This window comes from Poecilia mexicana, unplaced genomic scaffold, assembly GCF_051168715.1.
Source record: "Poecilia mexicana isolate PSO_F unplaced genomic scaffold, ASM5116871v1 scaffold_6, whole genome shotgun sequence".
Taxonomy (NCBI): domain Eukaryota; kingdom Metazoa; phylum Chordata; class Actinopteri; order Cyprinodontiformes; family Poeciliidae; genus Poecilia; species Poecilia mexicana.
In genome coordinates, this window is record NW_028263375.1 from 6,223,521 (window position 1) to 6,250,395 (window position 26,875).

A 26,875-nucleotide genomic window follows, 5' to 3' on the forward strand; every position below is an offset into this window, starting at 1 on the left:
GGTTGAGCCTCCTTCTATGTGGATGCTTTGGAGTAAATGAAAGAAAAAGTGACCTGTGGTGTAAAATAAGTGAAATTGCACTAAAAAAATGATATCCTTAGAGTTAGCAGGTGTTTTTGTTCCTCATCATATGAGTGTTAACGGATTTTTCAAGGGGTGATGAATTGTACATTCAGTTGCTGTTGTTCCTAATTTATTCTGTTTTAAATCTGAATCATTTGCACTGGCAGAGAATGGATGTGTGTTCAAATGGCATTTCTGCTTGTCGGGACTGCAGACAGATAAGGACGTATTTTTGTTCGGTGACTGAAAAGACATCTGCTGTTAACAAAGCCTGGCATCCCAAAAGCACCTCTGCACTGTGAACGCTCATGAATAAATCTACATACCAATTCACAGCACTTGCTGCGTTAGCAGAAGATAATAGAAAGCAAACACACACTGTCAGTGGAAGACGAGGATGATCTCAGTGCTTAGATGCTTTTGAAACTGGGCCACAACTTGCTTAAAATATGAAACATTTACAGGGATTTTTTTTCTTCTTTTTGCAAAGACTAAAGTGTATTGTTACAAATACTGAACATATATTCCACCTGCATATGAACAATGGTCAACTTCAATAAAAGCTATAAAAAGCAATCTGCTTAATCACTTGTTTTTAATAGTACTTGAATTGTTTGTGAGAACAAATTTGGCAATTTAACACAAAAGATTCAAAATGTAACTCAGCGTTTGATTTATTCGTTCCTGTAATATTGATCTGTGAGGTAAACCCCAAACTGTGTCATTGCATCTTACATAGATTGTTTTTTTTTGTTGTTTTTGCAGAAAATGTAGAATAGTGATGGGATAGTTTGAGTGGCCAAGAGCAGATGTATGGAAGCCAAAATGTATAAATTCATATTTATAGATTTATGATCCATCATCGGAGCTCTCGGGTTTCTCTGCTGCTCTTCTTCGCTGTGTTTAAGCTGCACTCCTCTCCAGTTATCATGTTGCACATATTCAATTTGTGAATCAATCTAATGAGATTTTCTGCCTTTCACAGCAGCCATCGACCTGAGAGAGTTGTTGGTCCAAATTTCTTACTACAGTGATGTCAGAGAAAATGTTGCTTTGCTCATATTTCACTGTGATGATACTTGGTTTTCCTGCCAATACGCTTCTCAAAGCAGTTTTCTGTATTAGACGTTTTTAGGGTTGAAATTATTAGTCTTGATGAGTTGATTATTAAAATAATCATCAAATAATTTAGTAATTGTTAGGAGTATTTTTTAGCTGCAGATGTACAAGTGTTCACCAAGGGAACGCTGTTATTGCATTTTAATCAGTAAAATGTTTAGTTTCTTCTTATCTTTTAATGCATTTCTAATTTTGTATAAAAAAGATTTAGATTAAAAAAATCTGTAGAATCTGCCCATTTATTCAAGTTATGGATTAATCATTAAAATAATCAAATTAATCTATAACAACAATAATCATTAGGTGCAGCCCAAATATTTTACATTAACATGTATTTTTTTTTCTGTCATTTCCAGTATTCAAACTCTTCCCATTGTTTTTCTCTCCTCCTCTTCTCCTGCCCTCCTCGCCCCTCTCCTACACGTTGCTGCATTATTTAGGATGAGTGCTATTTGGAATAGCTTGTGTTGTCCCTGAGTTCCTCTGTTTTCATCTCCCTGCTTGGAGCGACACTTTCACATTAAACTCCTTCACACATGAAGCAGAGCTGCAGAAATGCAACATTAGTATCCGGTTGAATCACTGAAAACCCCATTAATGCAAAAACATTTACTCAGAAATAATTCCACAAACTGGAGGAACTATGAGAATATGCACTCACAAGTAATGTCTTTGTCCTTTTTCCTCAAACATCAAGCAGTCCTAAGCAGTGTCACTTAGTCTCTGCAGGCAAAGCAGAACCAGACTACAACGGATCAAGATGGCTTATTTATGACTAACAGGAGCTCCAGGGTGAAGCATTTCAAATGCATCAAACTCAGACTTGCATCGCAGACAGGGTTCAGAGCTGCAGAAATAAAGGAGATGGAGAAACAACATTCCTGCAAAATTGATCACAAGCTGAATGTCCAAACAGACACAAGGAGTCGGTTCTCCTACTAGAACGTTATCTGACAGCGTGGCAGGAATAGAGGTGGACAGGTTTTTAAAAATCTTTGGTGCTTTAACTCCAACAGCAAAGACTAAATGGAGAAACAGATGTCGGCTACATGAAAAGTCATTGTGCCTTGAAAAATATCTGAGTTTTTAAAAGATTTTTTACCCCTTTAATACATTCTGTTTGCAGCAGAGCCTCTTGAGGAAAAAATAATTCTGTACTTCACTGAATGGATCATAAACGCTGCCTGAAACATAAACTTCTTCTGAATAACGAGGCTGATTTAGTCACTGTTACTGCAGATGTGGAGGTAACTGAGGCATGAGCGCTGTAGGTTTGTTGCATATTTCATCAAAATATCTTTTTATAGCCGTGCAGGATATGTAAAGATTAAAGAGAAGAGCTGCTCAAATCAAGTCACTGAATCAGTCATGGTTATTAAAAAATTACTCCTTCCACTACAAAACCTTTATCTTTATGAGCCAGCTTCTTGTTCGCAAAATGATTATTTGGTTGGTGATTCTACAACTAAATTATAATATAATTATAAACCCCATTCACCTAACAGTCATGTTTTTTGATTCTGGGAGGAAGTTGGAGAACTTGGAAAGACGCTTCATGTGTGTCGAGGAGCATTTCAATGATTTCTGTGCAAACAGCCAAAAAGTATTTATTTGGGATAATTTACTGTTAAAGCTACAAATAATCTGCTGATGTTTAAGATGACTGTTTAAAGAGGCTGAATTATGTCAATAATACATCATGTTTTAATATTATTCCTCTATCTACTACAGGTAGTACAGCTACTGTCTGTAGCGTTGCCTTGATTATTTCATGCATGTTTGAGAAATCCTTTAATCTCCATGGCAACCATTCAGCTGTGTAAAATGCCTGATTAGGCCTAGCCCCGCCTTCTAGACGAAGTCCCTCCTTGGAGCTGCAGTTTCCAAGCTTCCGCCTCACAGAGCAGCCGTCTCCACTCTGCTCCTTCAGACTAGCCAGCAGCAATTAGCAAATACCTGGTGGAACTGCTGAGCTCATTATAGGAGGAGTCATGTTGTGGTGATTTCCTGCAGGCGTTGTTTCAGAAAGAGCAGAGACGTTAAATCATGAAGTTAAATTTGTTTTAAGCCATATTTGATATCACATTTTTATAACAATTGAAGTTAACATAGTTACTTTACTGTGCTATAAAGTGGAATTATGTGCCTGGAAAATACATAATACTGAATCTTTCAGCATCATTAAATACCAGGAAGGTTTTTTTTGTGTGTGTATCAATGCATATTAAGGCATATATTTTTGTTTTAACTATTAAAATAGGCAGTTATAAGAATCTTTAGAGGGAGTTCCAAGTATTCACAGGATTTGTTGTCCCTAGTCACTGCAAATACCAGCAGGTCCGTCATGCATCTTTTAGGTATTATTTGTGTTTTTATCAATAAAAAAACAAACTAAGGCTAGAAATGGAAACTTCTTTGTCTATGAATGTCTAAATGTTCGGGATCTTTTTATTAGCAAAACAAACAAATTGAATACTACTATAAACAAATACATAAATAAGTGCAGCGAGAAGTTTCTGATTTTGAATCCCAGCCTGGAGTCTTTCTCCATGCGCATGCACGGGTTCATCTCCAGGTACTCCAGTTTCCTCCCACAGGAGCATGACTGCTAGCTTAATCGATTTGTCTAGGTTTGTGTGTTTTGATAGATGGGTGGATGAGTGCTTATGCAGATGCATGATGCTTTATTTCTCTATTGCATACTGTTCTCAAAGTAACTGGGACGACAGGTGTTTGCACGGCAGATAAAAACAGAGCTAAAACCTGATGCGCTGACATTTAAAGAAATGTTGCTAATATCCTGGCCGCTCACCAGTACGTCCAGGCAGCACTCAGGAAGCAGGAGTAGGTGTTGTGTTTGTGTTTGGAGGCCCACACAGTTCACTGGCCCCAAATTAGTCAGAGCTGTGGAGCTGGCTTTGATTGTTTACCAGCAGAAAACAGCTTTTCTGACATGGAAGCACTTTATGTTCCATGAGGAGGAAGAGTTTCACACAATTCTGCCTCTGGTTTCAGTGGTTGAGGCAATAAGAACAGTTAGCATTAATCTTCAGTTAGCATTAATCAATCAATCAACTAATCAATCAATGAATTTTAATGTGGAGTACATTTCAGCAACAAGGCAGTTCAGAGTGCTTTATGAAAACATAAAAACATCATAAACAGATCATACAGTCAACAATTGTGAAAACCAGTAACAGATATTTCATTTTGTCAGGTGCCATTGTTAAAATCAATACACACCAAATATATTGATCAGTGTTCAAAAACACTGTGGTTCAAAAACAACAAGTGGATTTATAGGAACGTTCAGCTGAGTTATTCATACAAATAAGATTTATTTGAAGTATTAAGGAAAAACAACTCAAATGAAAACATTTTGACACAGGTTGAATGTTTTAGATTAACAGAAACTTTAAAAGGTAATGGTGAAAATCAACCAGCTGGTCATTTATAGATAATAAAAGGCACTCAGTTGTTTTCACACATTATAGGCCTGTCGCAATAAATTGTCCCAGAAGTTATAAACAATTGCAATATTATTATTATTATGGTTAAGCTGAATCATATTATAACTTTCTCTATGTTTAACTAGTACTTCTACATTTTATGAACATCTTTTCACATTTGTGTAGTTTGTTCCTATCAGAACAAAAACTGATTTGATTTGACTGATAAAATAATATTTAAGCAGACGACTGTTATCTTAAAGTTCAATTTATGTTTTGTAAACTTAACCTCTTTTTTTGCATGACTGATCCATTAAGCATAATTTTTCAATGTTTAGAGAAATGTCCTAAATTGCATTGTTCCAGTTAGATAATTGAGTTACTAATATAAATTTACTGACAATAATTTAAAAAAGAAAAACATTCAGCCCCCTCAATTATAGCATCAACCAGAATGATTATTTAAGATGTGGGAGTATAAAAACAGACTAAATGAATCTCCAAAAGGACTAAATTTATGGATCTGTTTCTGAGCAGACTGGAATCACATCTGAACCTTTTAATTTAATGGATTTTATCTTCTTCTGTTTGCCTGAAAGGGAGCAGAGTTTCAGTAAGCTTTTAATGTCTGCAAAAATGGACAATAATCAAAAGTCCAAAATTTCAATCTTCTGAAATTTCTGTTGCTCAGTTTCCTTCAGTTCATTTTTTTACCTAGTTTCTAGTGCAAATATCTTTGTGCACTTAAAATAAAGACAAGCGCCTATATATATATATATATATATATATATATATATATATATATATATATATATATATATATATATATATATATATATATATATATATATATATATTTTTTTTTTTTTTTTATATATACCAAGTTTTTTACACTTGAAGTTGGATCTAAAATGGTAAGATTTTGTGTTTTCACATTGTAAAATCCACAGATCTTCACTAAATTGTCCCTTGATTCTTAGAAAAAGAAATTTGCTTCTGTTGTGGAGGATATTTTGATTGATGGCTGTTTTCTTTGGGGAGACCCATTTTAGTCTGCCCTTGATATTTGGTTGCCCTTCTTAACCCTGGATTAATAATATTCATACCCTATTCAGTTCAGTTGAGTAAATGGAATGTAAAGTATTCATTATAACTAAGGTCCTCTGATCTTTTCTAAGAATCCATAAAAAGCCTGCTGGCGCTTATACTTTCTTTCTCATGAGAAACAGATCAAATTTCCAACACTGAATAATTTGGATAAGGCGGCGATAATATTCTGGCAGCGTGCCACTGAAACATGCACAGTTTACCATTTCTTTCTAAACATTCATCTACTGTCTTAAATAAACTCTCATTTTGCTGAGTTATTGTTAGTGCTGTCTGTCCTGACTTATTGATAATTTGACCAGGAACATGTTTCAGTTCGGTTCCAGTCTAGTTTACAGAGAAAAAAAAAACTTAGCATTTTGCTCTGGAAGTCAAAATGAATGCCTGATGTTCCAGCTGCATGCAGAGCTCTGTGCAGCAGCCTTGAGATCTGGAGGATATCAGAGTACAGCAAGCAAACCAGGTCAGATGATTCAGAGAGACAAGCAGCCACTGCAGCATCTTTCACACTTTGAGCATCGTTGTAGAGCATAAGAACTCAGAGTTTAAGATTAAACCCCAGATTACATCAACCAAACTTTTGTCATTAACTCTTCAGCAAGATATAGGAACTTGTTTTAAGTCGATAATTCCTGAATATTAATGACAAAGTATTAGCTGCTCTGGCAGATTATTTTACTTACAACAATACAATACAAAGTGAAATAATCTGCCAGTAGAACTATTACTTTTTCATAAATATTAAGGAATTATTGATTTAAAACAAGCTCCTATATCTTGCTAAAAAGTTACTTATGCATTAGTTTTGTCTTATTTCAAGTGTACTAAGATATTTTTGCCACAAAGTAGACAAAAATAGTTTTGCATTGTACAACCTGACTTTAAAATTGCATGCAAATTGTGTTAATCTGTTCATCTGTTAAACTGTAAAGCAGCACTTGTTGCCTTGCAGCGACAACGTTTTCTGCTCTTTGTGTGTTCTCCTTGTGCAGGTGTAGATTCTCTCCTCAGTCTAAACACATAACTAATGACTGGTTTCTCCTCAGGTGTGCATACCTGGTTGTTGTAATGGACTGGTGACCTGTCCAGGGTGAACCATACCCAATGAGAAAGGCACCAGGCACCTTTCCTTCATGGGTTTGTTTGCGTTGGTATGACGCTGAGGCACCCTCATTTTTGAACAACTTGCAGAGATGGGCTGTGGATAAAAACTGTAACAAACAACAGGTTTGTGGTTTCCAACCAACAGCTGAATGAAACCAATTTTTCTAGATTTTTCTGCTGATAATGTTACAGAAACGTTGGCCAAGAAAGAAAAAGAAATGCTTTGTGCTGTATTCTGCTGTTCCAGGTTGTGTTGATATTGCAGAACTTTAAATGCTTTGTGATGAGTCAGCGCTGGCAGACCTCATGGTTTGGTTGTACGCTGATTCCTATTCAATGCTCCTGAAAAACATACATTTGGTTTGGCATCGACTGTTTCTGTTTAGTTTCCTCTGTTTTGTTGGTTAAGTAATTAAGTTTTTGCTTTTGTCTTGATTTGTCTCGATCCCTTCCTTCCTCCTCTGCTCCCTGTGATTTTCCTTCTCTTCTTGTTTGTTTTTGAAAGCTACGAACTGAAGAGTGTAAATTACATCCTGACACCTTCAGTTAGTCCTCTTCCTACACTCTGTGTTTTTCATAGCCACAAAGCCTCTGAGCTCTTCCTCAGAAAAGAACAAGTAGGTGTTGATAAATATCTGAGCAATTTTTCTTAGAAAAAAAAAAACCCTGCTTTTTCGCTTTGTGTGGTGAGGGTGGATTCATTTAGTTCATTCTGATAAAGTCTGACATTATTATAAAATGAAATATTCTGTGTTATATGACAAGTTGTTCATTAAAATCTTAATCTCAGTCAGATGAGTCTTGCATTTCAGACAAAAGAAAATGCAGGATTCTTACAGAAACCTGCCTTTAATATCTGCACTTTCTCTGTTAGTTCCCAACATCTGTGTTTCAAAACCTTAATAACATAAAAGTTATTAAGGTTCTACATGTTGCCTATAAAGTTAATGTGTTAAATTTAAGAATTTTAGACAAGTATTTATTTATACACCAAAAAATATTACCAAGTATGATTGATCTATCAAATATCTGAATGTACTTGAAATAAGACTAAATTAATTTGCATGTAGCTTTTTATGTAAATAATTCCTTAATATTGATGAAAAATAGTTTCACCAGCAGATTATTTCACTTTGCATATAATAAACTAACAATTGATACCACATGGTGTCGCTTTTGGCACTTTATCGTCTTAAAAGATGGCAAACTTCCTGTTCCAGTTTTGATGCTTTTATTTGGAAGGGGCAACTTCCTGTTTAACTGCGCAAATAGTATATATATATATATATATATATAAATAATTGTATTTATTTATTTAATTTATTTTTTTCATCATAGTACCCCCAAGAATTTAAAACTACTTTCACCCCTGCAAGGAACCCGTTATGCAAATTCGCTGCGCTGTACAATGGCTTCTGGAAAAAAAACAAGTATTTTGTTGTTGACTTACCATCCAGAAGCCACTTGCTGCATCTTTGTTGGTTGTGCATGAGGCTCTACTAATGCTTTTTAAAGATGTACAGTTGTATAATTGTGCATCTGTTTGCAGCCATTTTCATATATGAGGGTAAACGTTGAGTTGGGGGCGTGGCCAGCAGCAGCTCATTTGGATTTAAAGTGACAAGGGCCTAAAACAAGTGAATCTGAAAGGAGATCAAAAAAGGCAGAACTGAGCAGACTAAAATGATATTGTCTAAAAACGATTTTGGTAAGGTAAGGTAAAAAACTTTATTAATCCCATAGGGAAATTAAGATTGTCTGTTGCTCACACATTAATTCACATCCACACGCATTAAAAGTGATCTAGTAAAAAGAACTTAAATACAATAAATACATTAAAAATGCTAATTACTCCGTCTCCCTCCCTTAACCTTCCCAGAAGTCACAGCATTGTGAAGCCTGATGACCCGTGGGACAAAGGAGTTTTTAAACCTCTCAGTTGAACATCCCAGTGAAAGAAGCCTGTTTGTGGACCAGTCTTAGGCCTGAACAGGGTGAAGTGGAAGAAGAAACTGCTGTCAGCGCATATTTCACATGTATTGTGATGCAGAAATGGGTTTCAGCTTCCTCAGTTCCTCGTTGCCAGTCAGTGGGTCCCACCTCACGCAGTTTGAGGCAATCTTCTAGTTCTTACACTTTCCCACAAAGTCTTGCATCACATCACTATTTCTTGTCTGTATCTCTCTCGCTCTGTGCGCGTGTGTGTGTGTGCATGTGTGTGCGTGTGTGTGTGTGCATGTGTGTTGTGTTGCTTCTATAACAGAAACCACAGTCTGCTGAGAGAGTTCACATCTAACAGAAAATCGAAACAAACTTTATGCTAGCCTGGTGTTTCTATGTACATGTCCTTCAAAGTGGCTGTGGTTCGCTTTATACATTAAAATTTGTAACTTAATGATCTGTTATACTGCTAAAATGTATATTTTCTTGAAGCTTAACATTTCCTGATGTTAACATTTCCTGATGCTCAACTAACTGTTGTCTAAAGGTGGGTTTATTCTATTATAGATAATATCGTATTGGATGTTGATCTTTTCAACTAAAAGTCATAAAAGAAAAGTTCATTCGCCTATTAAGGTTTTATTTACTCTGTTCTTTACTGGATTATAAGATTGGTCCAATCTAATTTCAAGGCTACAAAACACACAGATTCCATACTGTCCATATTTACACAAAGATGAAACCAAACTAGATAGTAAACTGTATGTATGTGAAAACTAAGTATATCCCATAATTCAGTAGAAAGTAGTTAGAAGTTGGTCAGACTTGGAGTTTCCCTCCACTCTGCCACCTGCAGCGCTGCTTCTTCGCTGTGGTGACCCAGTTTGGCCTGTCTTGTAGCTGTCAGTCAGATTTTTTCACATTTGTCTTTACAGCAGTTCAGTATGCTAGGAGTTCATGGTCCCCCATGTGACTGCGAGGTGCCCAGGCCTTGTGGTTGCACAGCACCTCCCCCACCGCGCCTGAAAGTTGGTGTGAGCAGTTTGTGCTGATCTGCTGCGCTTGCTTTTTGCTAACATGGTGCAGTGCATCATGAACCAACTTCATTCAGATGTAGACCTGAACACCTAAAACACGCCACCACGTTCTCCTTTGCTCTAAACAGCCACACTTATTGAAGCTTTTTTCTAATTGTCCTGATATGAACTTTAACATTTCACAAACTTGAAATGTTGAAGTTTGCGAAATGTTTCCTGTGAAAAACATTGTGAAAAACAAATAAAGCTCCCTGTTGGTGTATTTCTGCCACCTGCAGAAATACAACACTACTGGTTAAAAATAACCAATCAGAGCCAGGAGGAAGTTCTTAGTGCTGTCAATCTGCTTCGGTATGCGCTACTCAATGTCCAAATTGCATGGAAACAAATTAGCGTTACATAAAAGCTGTTTATCCACCATCATCATCGATAACCATGCTAACTAGCCTGAGCATCCGTGGCATGATTGACAGTGCCAAGATCCGCCTCCTCCTGGCTCTGATTGGTTGTTTCTGACCAAACTGTGTATTTCTGCAGATGGCAGTAGGACAGGAAATGGATTTTTTTCACTGACTTTTTGTCTCATTTTATTCTGTCATGGCATAGTGACAGCTTTAACAAAGACATACATACATTCTGATGTGTAACGATGGCACTTGACAAAATGTAATGCTTCTGTCGCTGACTGTGTGTTCTATGACTTTGTTTTTTATGATGTCAGACACTTTGAACTGCCTTATTGTTGAAATATGCTAGAAATAAATTTGAACTTGAAACTTGATTAAAAAATTTATTTGTAAATGCTACCTACTGCAGCTTTAAATGTTTCTACTTGTGAGTAGCATTTCTGAATGATGAAAACGGCTTGATTCTCAGATTAATGAGGAGCACTGCCCGGACTTTCGACTGTAGCGTGGTGTTAACACATTCCTCTTACACAACCAGAATGGCTGCTTTCATAGAGACATTAACGGTGATTAGTAAAAAAAAGGCCTTTGATTAGCATTAACTGGCTGCTACTTTTATACTTAAATCCTGCAGGAGTTGCAAGGAAGAAGGATTCACACACAAACTTAATTTTGGCCTCATTATTTTGTTTGAGATCTTCATTTTTATTAAGTTTTAATGTGAAATCTATTTTTCCATGACTGCATGAAGAAAACGGGCTATTCATTTTATACAGTGAAGTTATACAGGCACACATGGAAAGCTGTTTATTGTTGGGTGGGAAAATACAGAACATTCCTCTTTTTGAGAAAAAAGTATTTTGACATAAGTCTTTTTATTCTCAACACAGTTCGAGTCCTTTCAGTCACTTTCTGTTCCTTTATATTTTGAAATAGTGTTAAAGTGGTCTTGTGAAACAATTCTTCAGTTTTTCACTGATCTTGTCTTAGAGGATGATTGTTTTTAATCAGTGCTGTCAAATATTAGAACGTGTCACTTTTTATCAGCTGTAACATTTCTGAATATTGTAACTTGGCACAAAAAATATTTTAATTAAATGTATAGAGATGCTATTATCAGTTCAAAGTGGAAATCTAAAACCTCTGTAAGCAGTGTTGTGTGTCTTTAACGATAGAAAACTGGAGAAATTGAGTTTGATAAAAACGTTGCAGGCAAAAACTACATCAGAGAAACAGTTTCTGACGGTGACCTTGATGACTGAAACAGTTAATCATCCACTGAAGGATATCGGAAAGCATTTTTATTCAGGCGAGCTGAGGACCGGAGCTATTTTTGACTCCATTAATAGTTTATCAATTTTTGCTTTTCGTTGAGCAGATTATTTATAATCCTTTGTCTCTGCTGGTGAAACACTTGTATGGCTGCCTTTAAAAAATTGAAGCTGGAAGAACGACGGCAGGAGGACCACTTTAAGATTCAATTGGATTCAATGGGAGAAAATGGTTTCAAGTAGGTGACTTGATTATTGACCGACAGCTGATAAGAGGGTCGGCAGAATGTTTCTGCAGTCATTGCAGTTCATCGTTTCCTTGTGCAGGAATGGACTGTGATCATTCAGACATAAAATAACACCTGGATGTGAAGGAGTGACCAGGGTTATATCGACATAATGGGAAAAATAGAAAAATCCAATTTAAAACTTGGTCTTTGGCGTCTTTAAAGCTTGTCAAGAAGATTTTTTCTTTGGTTGAGTTAAAAAATGACAAAGGGCAAATGGCTCCCATAAAGCAGTGATAAATCTATTCATTGTTTTTTTCATCACCAAAAGGTGAAAGTCTAAAGCCTTTATCCTTCTTGCTTGTAGAGATTCCACTACAGTTTTTCCTTCTACTCAATTTTACATTAAAATGCGTGGACACAGAAAGATGTGAACAGCCAGTTTCTGTAGTGATGACCTCCCAGTGGACGGTGTCACCAGCTCCGTTCCCATTAAGCATACAATTGCGCAAATTGGAATTACAAGAATAAATTTGCTTAATGAAAATTCTGCAATTTAGAAAAGTTCACATTTTTCTATAAAATGTTTGGGCTAGGATGAGAAAGTTTTTCATCTGTATCAAAGTGAGTGTATTTCGCAAAACTGCAATAGAAACATTTTTTTTCCATCACCTGAGTCACGTGATCCACAACTGGATGTTACTACTGGTGGAAACTACAAAGAAGACAACAGGAAGTAGTAGGAGGAAGCTGGGGCATGATTGTAAACAAATTGTATTTGTTATTTAAATAAAACACCGCAATTGCAAATTTGTGTTTTTTCAACATTAACAGAACATCCACAAAGTTTTACACACATTTATAATGGAAGCGCAGACTGTCTGCTTAGCATAACTTTGGTGTATTTGACAGCAATATTTGCTCCTCTATTGGTTTGATTTTATGTTCTGATTTTTGGGTTTAGCTGAAAGCCTTAATCATCAAAATGATGACTCTGGACTGGTGGTTGAAATCTCCCACCGGAGCTGACTCACTTACATTCTGTGCCTCATCACCCCTCCCTTGGATCCTGTGACCTTAATAAAAAGTTAAATTTAGTTTGAAATGAAAAGAGAACAGTTGTAGTTTGCAAATCTTTCAGAAAACTCTTAATGCATTTTGTTTCAATTTCACAATTGGTCAAGACTGCAGTCATCACTTTTTCTAGCAGGCCTTTTCCTTCCACTAAACTTTCCGGGAGTGACCTTTTGTGGCTAACTTGCTGTTTGTTGGCCAACTGTCAAGTCAGCAGTTTAGGAAAGTCTAAAACCACACATTCTTCAGGAAAAAAAAAATCATCTTGTCATGTTTACGTTGTTAGACAAACTGAGTTTTATGTTTTTGGTACAACACAAAAACAGACAAATCCACAAAATGTTTCACTTTTCAACTGAATTTTTAATGCAAATGAACATTTATTTACATAAATACAATAGCATGTCTGCGTTGCTCTAATTTATTTAGTTGCACCTGTTTCACTTCGCACCACCAGGCCGCGCCACAGGGAGCGGCTGGACGCTCTCCCGCACTAACTGTTACTGCTGTGACGTCAGCAAGCCGCAAGTGAACGAAGGAACCAACGGAGGAGAGATCGAGCCCTTACCGGATCTACCGGGAGGCAGCAGAGCTACAGAGCGAGTCCCCGCAGCGCGCCCCGGAGGAGCCGAACGGAGGAAACGGTCCGCTGTGCGCCAGCCGCAGGAAGAAGCACCAAGCGATGCGAGCGCAGCCCACCGCCGCCCAGTAACCAGCCGAACCAGCGCCGAGGAGACCCGAAGGGACGGAGGTTTCCACCGTCAGGAGAACGCCACGAAAACGGACACGAAGCCAGCTGCGGTGGCTCCACCGTGCTCGCTTCCTTTCTTCTGGATCACACCGACAGGATCGCCGATTTAATGCGCTAACGGAGCGTCTGCGTCCGGCTTGAGAGAGAGAGAGAGAGAGGGATCTGCCCAGAGAGAACCAGGGGATCGAAGGCAGAGCTCAGAAAAGGTGGAAATATTCACAATTCAAAGGATCTGCAGTCAGATTTGATATTTTTCCCCTCCTCTCTGATATAAACCCGCTGGTCTGGTGCGTTTTCGTTGTGTGGATCCTGGTACCGGTAACGCCATCAAGCTGTGTTCTCTAACCATGGGATGTACGCTGAGCGCAGAGGAGAGGGCGGCTCTGGACCGGAGCAAAGCCATCGAGAAGAACCTGAAGGAGGACGGGCTGACTGCGGCCAAAGATGTCAAACTGCTGCTGCTCGGTAAGGCCGGGGGACGGGGAGCGGGGGACGGGGAGCGGGCCAGCCTGGGCGGCGGAAGGTGTGGCGGTGATGGAGGGAACCGGGGGAGTAAAATTACAGCAGAAACTCGACGCCTCAGAGATGAGGAGAAAAATGAGAATTGAATTCATGGGCGTCATGAATTGTCATTTTTTCTAAAATACAACCTAAATTTTTTTAGTCACATTTAATAAATGAGGGAGTTTAAGTAATGAAAAAGGTGTGGCAGGTGGTAAAATGTTCCAAAAAGCAACAGAGAGGTGAGAGCTGCAGATGGAAAAAATGGCAGGTTGCAGCAGCAGCAGCAGGCCCAGCAGCAGTGTTTGCTCATCATTGATTCTTTTTAGGAAGCGCAACCTTTAAGGATTTAATCTGTTTGTCAAACTAAGTCACAAGATGGAGGGTGGAGGAAGAAAATGAGGAGAAAAGGTGCAGCCACTTTCTCCATCATTTTTATCCGCACCCCCTGCTGCTCAGCTCAAGCTCCCATTTCTTCCTCTGTTCCTCCCACTCCCTCCTCTACCTCCCTTCTGTCTATCACACGCATACACACACGCACACATACACACACACACACACACTGTTTACACTGATTTCTTCTGTCTTTCTCCCTCAGGGGCTGGAGAGTCAGGGAAAAGCACCATCGTCAAACAAATGAAGTAAGTCCTCCATAATCACGGTCCAGTAACTCTGTAAAGGTTCCCCTCATCCTTCCTCTCCCACTTTGTTTCCTTCTGTGTTTTTTTTTTTTAATCAGTGAATGTAAAATGTACAGTAGAAGTCTTCAGTGAGTCTGCAGGTCCACCTGCTCAAACCGACCCAGATCCACGGAGCTGTGAGCGGCACACGCTCGGGTGTGGATATGCAGAAATGCAGTTGGTTTGATCGATAAAAGCTCAGTGGGGGGATCAGCTGCTGGAGGCAGCAGGGTGTTGTCACTGCTGTGCTAAACCTCCAGTTTTTTACTACTGCAAACTGTTTGGTTTTGCAATTTCAACGGCTGTTTTGTCTTTCTGCAGAGCTTTCTTCCTTTTCCGCTGTCTCTTTTCTCGTCTCGGTGGATGAAATGCTCAGTAAATCAAACCCAGTGGCTCACAAAAGTATTCATGCTGCATGAATTTTTCCACATTTAATAAACTTGCAACCACAAACTTTAATAGAGTTTATTGGGACTTATTGGGGCAAAATAGTAAAGTGGCAGAAAATGGTTGTGTGCATTTGTATTCAGGTGTTAGGTCTAGTGTGTTTCTTGCAGCCAATTGCAAGTAGAGCTGAAATGTTTAATCAGTTTAGTGTTTAGTATTCGATTAATCCTTAACTGGCGTACATAGACTCAAAAAATGCTATCTTCTGAAAGAGTAACACAATTCAAGCAGTAAACTGTGTCAAAAGTGGATATATTTGCATTAAGATGAAAAAGAAACCTTTCATCTGTTATGTTCCATCCTGAACTCCAAAGGTGGGAAAGTTTTAGCTTCATCTGGTTCAAATTCTTAAAAAAAATCATTAATTGTTTATTTGCATCTTTTAATATAATTTAAATATTGCATAGAAAGGCTAAATAGTTAAATAAAACATGTGCAGAATGTGCCAATTTGTTTTTACCTGATGAATCGACAGAATAATCATTTACTGCAGCACTTGTTAGGTTAAGCCCTAATTGCAAGTGGGACTTTCAACACTGGTGAATTTTTCAACATAGACCTGATTACTTTTTATTCTCTCCTGAAATTAAGGAAATCGGGGCCGATTTATCGGTCCAAACCTATCAAATACATCGAAGTCTGTTTCTGTGTTGTGGCACAATGTGAACAGGTTTACTGTGTGTGAACATATTTACCCATCACTACAGTAGTTGTTTGGTTCCCAACATGCATGGTGTGTTCAGCCTCTGAAGGTTTTCAGATCTTCATTCCAGTGTCACATGCTGCTGGTTTACAGGGCTTGGTGGTGGTGTTAAATTTAAAAATAAACGGAGGCTTTTGCTTTGTGTTTGAAGCACATCTCTGATAAATAACTGAAAGATTTCAGTGAGCTAAGGAGAAGAATGGAGTCCAGGGAGAAAGCTGCCCTGAAGAACATCCAGGTCTCCTGCTCTGAGGTCCTGTGACTTTCCTCCACCTCCTCCTATGAATGCTGCCTCCTCATTGGTCCGCAGGCGCGGAAGAACAGTTGCTAACCTTCCTGCAGTTTGGTTGCACTTTAAAAATGTTGCGAATTTTGACAGAGCTGCAGTTTTCATGCTCTGCAGCTTTGAAGAAGAAGGAAGCCCCAGCTTCCCTCCGTGTTTAGCAAACTGATTATCCGGACCGGTTCTGCAGAATAAACTTAAACATATTTGCTGACATGGTGTAAGTTAGCAGAGGAAAATGGTCCAGATGAGGCTGGCATGTTGTTTTCTAAAGGAAATGAGATCCAGGTTGATTTAGATTATTAGTGTCTGATGTAATGCATTATTATAATTGCAGTTTTTACTGGAGCCTCATAGGTGGCGATCATGTGCTGGTCTGTCAGCTGTCTAATCAAAGGACAGAAGAAGAATCCATAAGCTCAAACCTCTCTGCTCTTTATTTCTTCAGAACTGATGATCTTATTGTTCCTCTTGGTCTGCTTGTGGTTTGAATATAACTTTCTTTATTAGTTGTTTGTTAGGCTCGTGAATTTCTGTTAAATTTGTCTTTTTCAGATGTTTTTTTTTTCCAGACATTGTGCTTTACTATATTGTCCAGGATAAACGATGTGCTTTTTAGTCTGATTTCCATTTAATTGACACATTTTATCCTTTTTAGCCACATAACAACTTGAGTTTAACATTCTGTCCATCTGTAATTAGATTTTTTGATACTGATGGAAAACTTTTAGATAAATCACATTTCACAGAAAGGAATAATTTAGTTTTTGTCAGCGAGGGTGATACAATATTATTAATATTTGACAATATATTGCTGAATATTGCAATAAATATATTAACTAAAACAAATATTTCCCTCCCTTCTTTTTTTAATTTCCATCATCATGGTGCCTCCACTACTTTCTCTAAATTTTAGGATTTAAACAAAAAAACTTTGCTGATCCAAAGTGAAACAAAATATTGTTGTAACTGAAATCATCCAAGTATCTTCAAATAGTCGTTTTGAGTAGTGATGCTGTGGGAAGGATTTCCTGTATCAGCCAGGCTTACAACCAAGCTGAAGACGCCTCTGACTGAAAACTGATATTGTATCATGACAAGCTAACAGCTCAGAAATGGAGCTTCTGCCAAAAAAAGGTGCAAAAAGCTGAAAACAGCCACTGCCAAATCAGAGTCCACCTCCAGTTTGTTGGTTTGTGGGGAATACAGATAATAAAACCAAACTAGGCTGAGGGTAAATCCGGGGAATTCTTTTCATTTAATGTTATTAAAGTGATAAAAAAGAAATCCAGATCCAATCTGAGTCAGAACAGGTTTGGACTTTTGGGAACTACTTGCTTGGAAATAAAAACCTGTTTCTTTTCCCGGCTGCTCAGGTTTTCTGTGATTGAATCTGTAATAAGTGGATTTTTCCTCACTGATCTGGGGTCAGTTCTGATTTAAAATCCAACCCCAGTGCTGCTGGTTTCCTCCTGCAGATGCTGAACCTTCATCTGCTTGAGTGGCTTCATTAAAGCTGCCTGGTAATTATGTCTCCTATGGTTTCATGATGTACTTAATGATGTTTCTGTTGGGACTCACCTGTGCTACTTAGCACAGATCTTCCTACATCTGTGACATGTTTTCTGTTTCCCAGTGTTTTCATAGGCGTAAGTCCAGTAATCCCATAATAAACCAGCTGGTTTTACTGGAGTTAGATGCACATTTAGCTGATATAATTTAAAAAGAAGTTAGCTCTTCAGTATTAGCTTCTGCTAGTTGGTGTGTTGGTGTAGTACTTAAGTGTTAGAGGAACTAATGTTTATTTGTGTTTGTTTCTAATGGTTTTTTGACCTTTAACCTCTTGGACGTTGTCCTGTGTGTAAACTGTGGGCATCTACTGCAGTGAAACTCCATCTAACAGGCTGATTATATTATTAAGTTTCAAAGCATCAATTCATAACAGCTGGAAATTGAGATAAAAGGAAGTCGGTGAAGAAAATCGATTAATGGTTTCATTTTTTATTTTTTTCATTTACATTTAAATTATTTATTTCTCAACAATATTTAAACATAGGTGTTTGAGAGGGAAGACATCACCATTTTTGATGGGGAATTATGCCATTATTCTCAGCGCCTTGGCAGTGTGTGTGTGTGTGTGTGTGTGTGTGTGTGTGTGTGTGTGTGTGTGTGTGTGTGTGTGTGTGAAGAAGCCACCCACATCAGTGGATTAGATTTAAATTTAACGGTGTGTCACAGCTGTGTGTCTGATCCCAGTGAGTGGATCAGTAGTCCATTACCAGCCTACAAAAACCGTGTCCATCAAGTTGGTTTTAACGGAGTTGATTATGTTTTAGGTAATAGATTCTTAAATGTTTTTAGCTCTGAGCTGATGTTGTCTCTGTACAGATTAGAGTTTAATGAGACGATACTGTCAGGATCATAGCAGCTCATTAAAGGGGCGGTATTATGTGAAATCAACTATTTTGAGCTTTACATCATGTTATAAAGTTATTCAATCATCCAACACATACCTAGAGTATTGTTTTGATTCTTTCGTGCATGTTTGAGAAATCCTTTAATCTCCATGGCAACCATTCAGCTGTCCAAAATACCTGGTTGGACCTAGCTCCGCCTCTGAGACGCAGCTACTCACCAGAGCTGTAGTTTGTAAGCTTCCGAGCTTCTGCTTCACAGAGCAGCCTTCTCCTACGACTGCCCCACTCTGCTCCTTCAGACTAGCCAGCAGCAATTAGCAAACACCTGGTGGAACTGCTGAGCTCATTATAGGAGCTTCTTCTCGTTGCAGTGCTAGTAAAACATTGTGAAAGGGTTAATAGAGGAGCCATGTTGCGATGACTTTCAGAAGGTGGAGCTTCAGAAAGAGCAGGAATTTTTAAAGCGATAGAGGCCCGATTTCAAGGTGCTACATTACAAAGTGAAATTTCTTTTAAATCATATGTGAAATGCATAGCTTTTTATTACATCTGAAGTCAACATAGTTACTTTAGTGGGCTATAAAATGGCACTATGTGCCTGAAAAACATGTGTCTTTCTGTAATAGATTCTTTAAATGATGTACAGATTCTTGCTTAATAAGACAATTCAGTCAAGGTAACAATAACTCAATAGGAAGAGCTGCCATCATCTCATCAGACAGTGACCAACTCTATAGCTGAACTTCAGAGATGTGGAGGTTTTCTGCAGGTGCATGTGGATGACGGTCTGCGTCTGTGTTTGGACACATGATCTGTCAGAGACGTGATAATTGGGCGAGTGACCAAAGGGACCGGGTCATGTGTGAACAGCCAAGCTGCATGCAGGAAACACCATCTGTGTTTGGAGCCTGTGTGTGTTCAGACGTGTTCAATGGCTTTCTCGCTGCCAAGCTGCCAAACTGACCTCTCCAGCAGCGATCAGTGTGTGTGTGAGTGTGTGTGTGCTGAGGAAACTAGACTAATAAGAGGAAGTTTCTCCCATAAATGAGCAGAAGTGAGGAAGCCATTTTCAGGTGCAGCCACGATGATTAGAAGAAATGTTAGTTTTCACAGTTCTTTCTAATTCTGGTCTGAAATGTTTATATTTTAACTTTAAATCCTGAGCTGCAGGGCCTGGCTCTGTTTGATGAAACTCCAGAGAACGGAGGAAGAGCATCATAAATCCAGAGTTGAATTATTCCTGCTTCACATGCCCCGAAGATGTAAGGATTTCTTTTAAAGTCTGCCTCATTAGCTGGCAGGATTTATCACAATTTAAAACTCAATTTGGTCTTAAAAGATATTTAATTCTTCCGAAAAGCATCATATAGTTGGAATGCACTAAATAAAGAAAATAACTGCAATAGTTTTAATAATACAGTTAATTAATTCATAAATTAAAAAATTAAATTGTTAAAATGTATAAGAATGATCAAGGGCATCATTTTGTTAATTTTTAGGATTTTTTTCCCCAAAAATTGTTCCCAGCTCTATATTGACGTTTGGTTCAGACAACAAGATCTTGTAATTGAACACCATTACCATGGTAACTGTTTTGATGAGTGAGTTTGTGAAGATTTGAATACAGGTCAGCCAAATTATCCTTCTAAATTAAAGCCAGAGCCAGACTGAACCGTAACACTGCAAATAGAAGTGGTTCTAATACTGAGTCCTGAGGGACACCATTAGTAATGAGTTTCTGTTTTCTTTAAATGAAAATACTTAAAAAACAAAACTGGTTGTGCATACATACACATGCTGTTTCCTTTAACATTTATTGTGTTACTTTTGAAGTTTATGTATTTATACAGGTGCTGGTCATAAAATTAGAATATTGTGATAAAGTTCATTATTTTCCATAATGTCATGATAAAAATTAAATTGTCATATATTTTAGATTCATTGCACACCAACTGAAATATTTCAGGTCTTTTATTGTTTTAATTTTGATGATTTTGGCAAACAGCTCATGAAAACCCAAAATCCCTGTCTCAAAAAATTAGAATATTATGAAAAGGTTCTCTGAACGAGCAATAAAAATAATCATCTGAATCAACAAAGTAACTCTAAACACCTGAAAAAGATTCCTGAGGCCTTTAAAAACTCCCAGCCTGGTTCATTACTCAAAACCGCAATCATGGGTCAGATTGCTGACCTGACTGCTGTCCAGAAGGCCATCATTGACGTCCTCAAGCAAGAGGGTGAGAAACAGAAAGAAATTTCTGAACGAATCGGCTGTTTGCAGAGTGTTATATCAAGGCACCTCAGTGGGAAGTCAGTAGGAAGGAAAAAGTGTGGCAGAAAACGCTGCACAACGAGAAGAGGTGACCGGACCCTGAGGAAGATTGTGGAGAAGGGCCGATTCCAGACCTTGGGGGAAGCAGTGGACTGAGCCTGGAGTAGAAACATCCAGAGTCACTGTGCACAGGCGTGTGCAGGAAATGGGCTACAGGTGCCGCATTCCCCAGGTCAAAGGTCAAGCCACTTTTGAACCAGAAACAGCGGCAGAACCGCCTGACCTGGGCTACAGAGAAGCAGCACTTTGGACCACTGTTGTTCAGTGGTCCAAAGTACTTTTTTCGGATGAAAGCAAACTTTGCATGTCATTCGGAAATCAAAGTGCCAGACTCTGGAGGAAGACTGGGGAGAAGGAAATGCCAAAATGCCAGAAGTCCAGTGTCAAGTACCCACAGTCAGTGATGGTCTGGGTGCCATGTCAGCTGCTGGTGTTGGTCCACTGGGTTTTATCAAGGGCAGGATCAATGCAGCAGCTATCAGAAGATTTTGGAGCACTTCATGCTTCCATCTGCTGAAAAGTTTTATGGAGATGAAAATTTAATTTGGTCTGGAATCGGCCCTTCTCCACAATCTTCCTCAGGGTCCGGTCACCTCTTCTCGTTGTGCAGCGTTTTCTGCCACACTTTTTCCTTCCTACTGACTTCCCACTGAGGTGCCTTGATATAACACTCTGCAAACAGCCGATTCGTTCAGAAATTTCTTTCCGTTTCTCACCCTCTTGCTTGAGGATGTCAGTGATGGCCTTCTGGACAGCAGTCAGGTCAGCAATCTGACCCATGATTGCGGTTTTGAGTAACGAACCAGGCTGGGAGTTTTTAAAGGCCTCAGGAATCTTTTTCAGGTGTTTAGAGTTACTTTGTTGATTCAGATGATTATTTTTATTGCTCGTTCAGAGAACCTTTTCATAATATTCTAATTTTTTGAGACAGGGATTTTGGGTTTTCATGAGCTGTTTGCCAAAATCATCTAAATTAAAACAATAAAAGACCTGAAATATTTCAGTTGGTGTGCAATGAATCTAAAATATATGACAATTTAATTTTTATCATGACATTATGGAAAATAATGAACTTTATCACAATATTCTAATTTTATGACCAGCACCTGTAGTTGACGATGAACCAGAGTTTGATTCTGACAGCAAGTGACTTGGAAGTGAAACCATCTGCCTGCACGCGTCGTTCTCACAAGAAAGATCATCACACCAGCCAACCAGAAAACCCAGTACTGTTGAGTTTCTGTTTCAGCATCGTGTGCAGCATCAAGTGTTTTCAACAAATCAGTGAAAAGCGCTACAACACATTGGCTTTTGCTAAGTGCTTCAGTGATGTCAGTCCGTTTAGTTTCCACACCACAACCCTCTTGATTTTGGCGGCAGCTAGGTTTCGAAACAGCCAAACTCGTGTTTTTTGTAACCACATGAAAAGAGGCGTCTTCCAGCCAGCAGAGCACAGCAGCAAACTGGGCAGGGCAGCTCTGTGTTTCTGTTTCACTCAGACACAGAAACTTTACCCCCACTACTTTGTTAGACTTTGCTAAACTTCAGGACTGTATGTTTTAGTGATTTTGATACATTTTTTTAAGTTTGGTATATCTTGATATTAGTAAGTGGACCTAGCCTAGTTAAACTGGTCTAACTAGTTTAAAATGTTTTCTGGTGTTGGAGAAAATAACAGTTGGAGATCTTTAAAAAAAAAAGTAAGTTCTAAGTTGTTAGAAGAGAACAAAAACAATGTCCAGTAGCAGATAGTCCTGCAACGAATCAGAAGCATCCTCTGACCGAAGACTTTCTGTGGTTTGAAAGCTTCCGTGAAGCCTCCTTTCCAACTCCTTTTTTGATTTGGAGTCGTAGTTCTGGTATTATTTTAGCTTTTCAGATGTTTATCAGCTGCTCCCAATTGGAAACAGTACCTTGTTGGCACGGTTACGAATCATAGTGACTGTCCAAAAGTAAAAAAAAAGTGAAACCCTTTAGCTGCACAGCCTCCAAAACCAGAGGAAGTCATTATCCTAACACACAGAGCTTCAACCAAAGAAGAGAAGTCTAAAAATCTCCAATATGCTGCCAGCAATTATAGTTAAGATCGAAAAAACAATTCAACAAATACAATGGCTAAAACTCAGGAATATGAAGAAGAGTTCATAACAAGGTTATGTTTATATGGAAGCTGTTTTTTAGCTGTTTTGATCAGTGACATCACAGATAAACTGCTTATTTCGGCTGCTGGAGGGAACTCACACTGAACATTTGAAGCTGAATGGACGACCATCAAATGTCACCAGATGTTTCAAGAGGCCATTTTGGTAAATGTCACAAAGCAGCTGTTTGGTCCTGAATTTATAAAAACAAACATGTAGCTGCAAAAGAGAGATGCATGGAAAAACATAAGTGAATTAGTGGAGCTAATGTCGTTACCAAGCCCTTATAAAGAGCACCACCCATACATTTAACTGAATTTACTTAATTCCTTGGATGTTGGCTGGTAAAAACATGAAATGATTTCACCAGCAGAGTTGATGAGATGTTCATGAAAAGGCATCAACTCATTTAGTACTTCTTCTAGTTTTTTCCCCGCTTTGGTTTCTTCAGGCCTTTTGGTCGTCACAAGAGTCATCCATGACCTCTTTTTACTGTTTATTAAAACCCAAAGGCAGCTCCTCTTTCAATCATTAACTGTCTTCAACCCACATAAAGCAATATAAACAGAGGATGTCATACCATAAACACAGTTTATAGTCCTGGAATGGCTGCAGTAGGGGATGTGTCCTCTCCAGCTAATGACTTCTAAATGCTTGGATTGTTGGGAACATTTCCACTAAATATGCACCAGGATTTGTTTACTGAAAAGAAAAAAATCGGAAGTTGTCCCAGGAGAAATCTGTCAGTCATTTACATCCCTGTAGCTGATGGTAGGTAATGACTAGGATTATTATTTTTCATTAGTTTTATTGAGGTTGGGAATCCAGTAAAAGTGCATGAAAAGCCCCAAAATGTGGAGTATCCCTAACGTGTTTTGGCTTTTTAATGTATGTTAGCCTTCAGAACTGCTTTCATTTGCCATAAAAAGATTCAAGAAGCAGTGCGGAACATTCCTCTAAAGGTTTTGGTCCATTTGGACAAAGTCTGTTGCAGTTTTGTCAGCTGCACATATTTCCTGTTTCTCTACATTACAAAGTTGGTCTGAGGTCTGACACTGGATACTGGAGGACTCTTATCTTTAGGATCAAAGTTTTCAGATGTCTGCTCTGTGGCACGGTGCATTGTCCTGCTGGAGGTAGACAGATCCACAGCCAATAGGATGGACATTGTCGACTTCTTTGGTTGTCTTGATGCATAATAAGTGTAATAAAAATAATAATAATAATTGATCTCCCATATCATTACACAGACACCAGGAGCCTGAAGCAGTAAAATATGTTTCAGTCAGTAAGAGTTTTCATCTGAAAAATATCAGACCTTTACACACACCAAACTTTTGCTTTTTGAAGGAAATTGTTGTCTTTTCTGCTCAAAGAAACTAATGTTGTGCTAAAACTTTCTCAGCTTATGAAGAGTCATGGAGACTTTGACATCGCTGTTGCAGGCTGTAGTTCAGTTTGAACAGAGTTTGAAGGAATTTGTTACTTGCAGGGTATGAATTATTTCAGAGGAAGCCTGAGTCTTCTCCAGCCTGATTAAAGACAGCTGCTTAATAAACTCACTTAATAATAAAGTTAACCAGCATTGATGTACAGTCGTCTAATTATTTTGATTAGACTTTCTCAGCAGTGAACACCACAAACCTTTTCCCCGTCTTGCATTATGATCTAAGTAAAGATGTCAAATTGAGCCTCTGTCTTCCATTTTTGTTCTTTCTGTGTCTTTCTCGCTCCGTGTGTTTGGGCCTCGCTGACATGATTGGAGGCGACCGGCCGAAGGGAGAACAAACGCTGTCCGTCCCTTGCGGCTGCGCCGCTTCCCACAGGCTGTTCCCACCGTGTGTGCGCGGCTTTTCTCCCTACAGCAGGAGATAATTAGGTTTAAGCCTCAGAACAGGAGAATAAAACGAGGGAAGGAGGGGGAACATGGAGGAGAAAAAGGTGGTGGTTTTCATGCTGAGTGGCAAAGGGGGCAGATATAGCTGGAGGGAGAGAAAGGGAGAATTTAATGAAAGAAAATGAATGTTTAGAGCACAGAGGTGGATTAAAATAAGCAAAGTTCTGCTGTATTATTCTCTCCTCTAAGTTTGAAAGTTTGGCGATGAAGACAGAGGAGTGATATGATCGTAAAAAGGAGGAGAGTAGGGCAGGGAAATTGATTTTTTTACTTTCAGATTCTGGTGAAGTGATGTGGAAGTGTGAAAGAGGCTAGTGAGGGGAAAAAAAGGAGGAACTACAGACGTTCTGAGCTAAGAGAGGCCAGCGGGTGAAAGAACATGTTCTCACTTATTAAGCAAGCTGGAGAAGGTGCCAAAGAGGGTTGATAGGACCGGAGCAAAGGGCGCTCTGCTCCTGGACTCCAGACTCTGGATTCAGCTATAATTATTAGCCTCCTTTTCCAGAGATGAATCAGAAAACAGAGGGAGTGCTTGAGTTGGGCACTGATTCAATCTGTTCATCTGAATCTCTACATCAACCTTATCCTTGTAAATCGTTGGCTAAAGGTATCTAATGATCTGCTTAGTATTGTAGTGATACGATTGGCTGCCCCGTTATGATAAAAAAAAAAAAAAACTTAATTCTGGCAATTTTTTTTTCTTACTTTTTGATTTTGGGACAATTTTTTTCCAAGTGTGACTGGAGAAAATTCTGATTCATCCACTTGTTGATATGATAAACACACTTCCTCAGTGACTGTAATGGCTGTTGGCATGTGGTGAAATGGAAATATAAAGCTGTCTGTCATCAGTATAAATATTCTAAAACAGACCAATAATATGCCCTGATGAAACTTGAGAGGTGGGGGCTCTGTAAGGAATGAAGAGTGACCCGAGACTGGAGCCCTGAGGAGCCCCACATGTGATTCCTTTTTTTTTTTTCTTTTTTTTTGTGGTGATACGGAAATCTAAAGTTGCGTGTCGTCAATATAAGTATTCTAGAAGAGACTAGTAATCTGCTATGAGCGGTGTGGTTTGTAATGAATAAAAAGTGACCAGAGAGCGGAGCCCTGAGGAGCCCCACATGTGATTTTTCTTCAATCAGGTTTATATGCAGCCAAATAACACAGAGTAGTTCTTGTCAACCAAAATACTTTGAACTAATGAAGTACAATGTACATTGACACCAAAGCTTGTTATTTTAAAACTAATTGATTCCATTGCAAAATTTGCAAATTAATTCCTCAACCTGGAAAAATACCCTTAGTAGTTTACTGTGGTGAGCTTGACGGAGGAGACAGAGACTCCTGAGAAGGTTTTTACTGGGACCTGAGCTGCATGAATATTATATCTACTGTTCCTCTGTCCACTTTGTTTCAGTTTTTAGTCACTGCGAACCATCTCTGGCTCTGTTTGCATCTGCTCAGCACGATGCCTGTGTGTGTGGTCTGTGTTCTAATCAGAGCTTCTTATGAAAAACAAAGCTCCTTTGTTGCACCAACGTGTGGTAGGTTTGTGTGTATGTACGCCTTTACACACTTTTAGGAATGTGTGTGTGTGTTCTGTATTCTCTCTGTTCATGTGTTGTGTGACTGTGAGTGTTTATTTTTGTGTTAGACCTATTTGGCAGATTTGCTGTTGGTTGAGAGAGCTGAAAGACAAAGGAATCCTTTTACTGTGACCCAACTCAGCTGATCTGAAGTCAGCTGACGGTGACTGTGGCTCGGTTTGTAGCTGCAGGAAAGGAGGTTTGGATCACACCTCGGTCAGAACAGAAGTACATTTAAGCTGTACTGTGCATTTTCAGTCTTAAAGGCAGTTTATGTTCAGATGCATGACGGAGACTGAATTATTTGATGTTTTTTTTTTTTTTTATGTATG

The 26,875-nt window shown here is 38.6% G+C and overlaps 1 protein-coding gene across 2 annotated transcripts in view; it reads left to right on the forward strand.

Annotated features, from left to right (window-relative positions):
- The first annotated feature begins 13,240 nt into the window (after positions 1-13,240).
- LOC106925363 (guanine nucleotide-binding protein G(o) subunit alpha) overlaps positions 13,241-26,875 on the forward strand; it is a 106,695-nt gene continuing 93,060 nt past the window's right edge. Inside the window, exons 1-3 of one of the 2 annotated variants that reach the window (XM_088006136.1) lie at positions 13,248-13,756; positions 13,883-14,015; positions 14,650-14,692. In XM_088006136.1, the coding sequence (XP_087862262.1) occupies positions 13,898-14,015; positions 14,650-14,692 (161 nt within the window). In that variant the 5' untranslated portion in view covers positions 13,248-13,756; positions 13,883-13,897. Of the gene's footprint in view, positions 14,016-14,649; positions 14,693-26,875 lie in introns of both variants that reach the window. The other variant, XM_088006135.1, reaches the window with a different exon arrangement.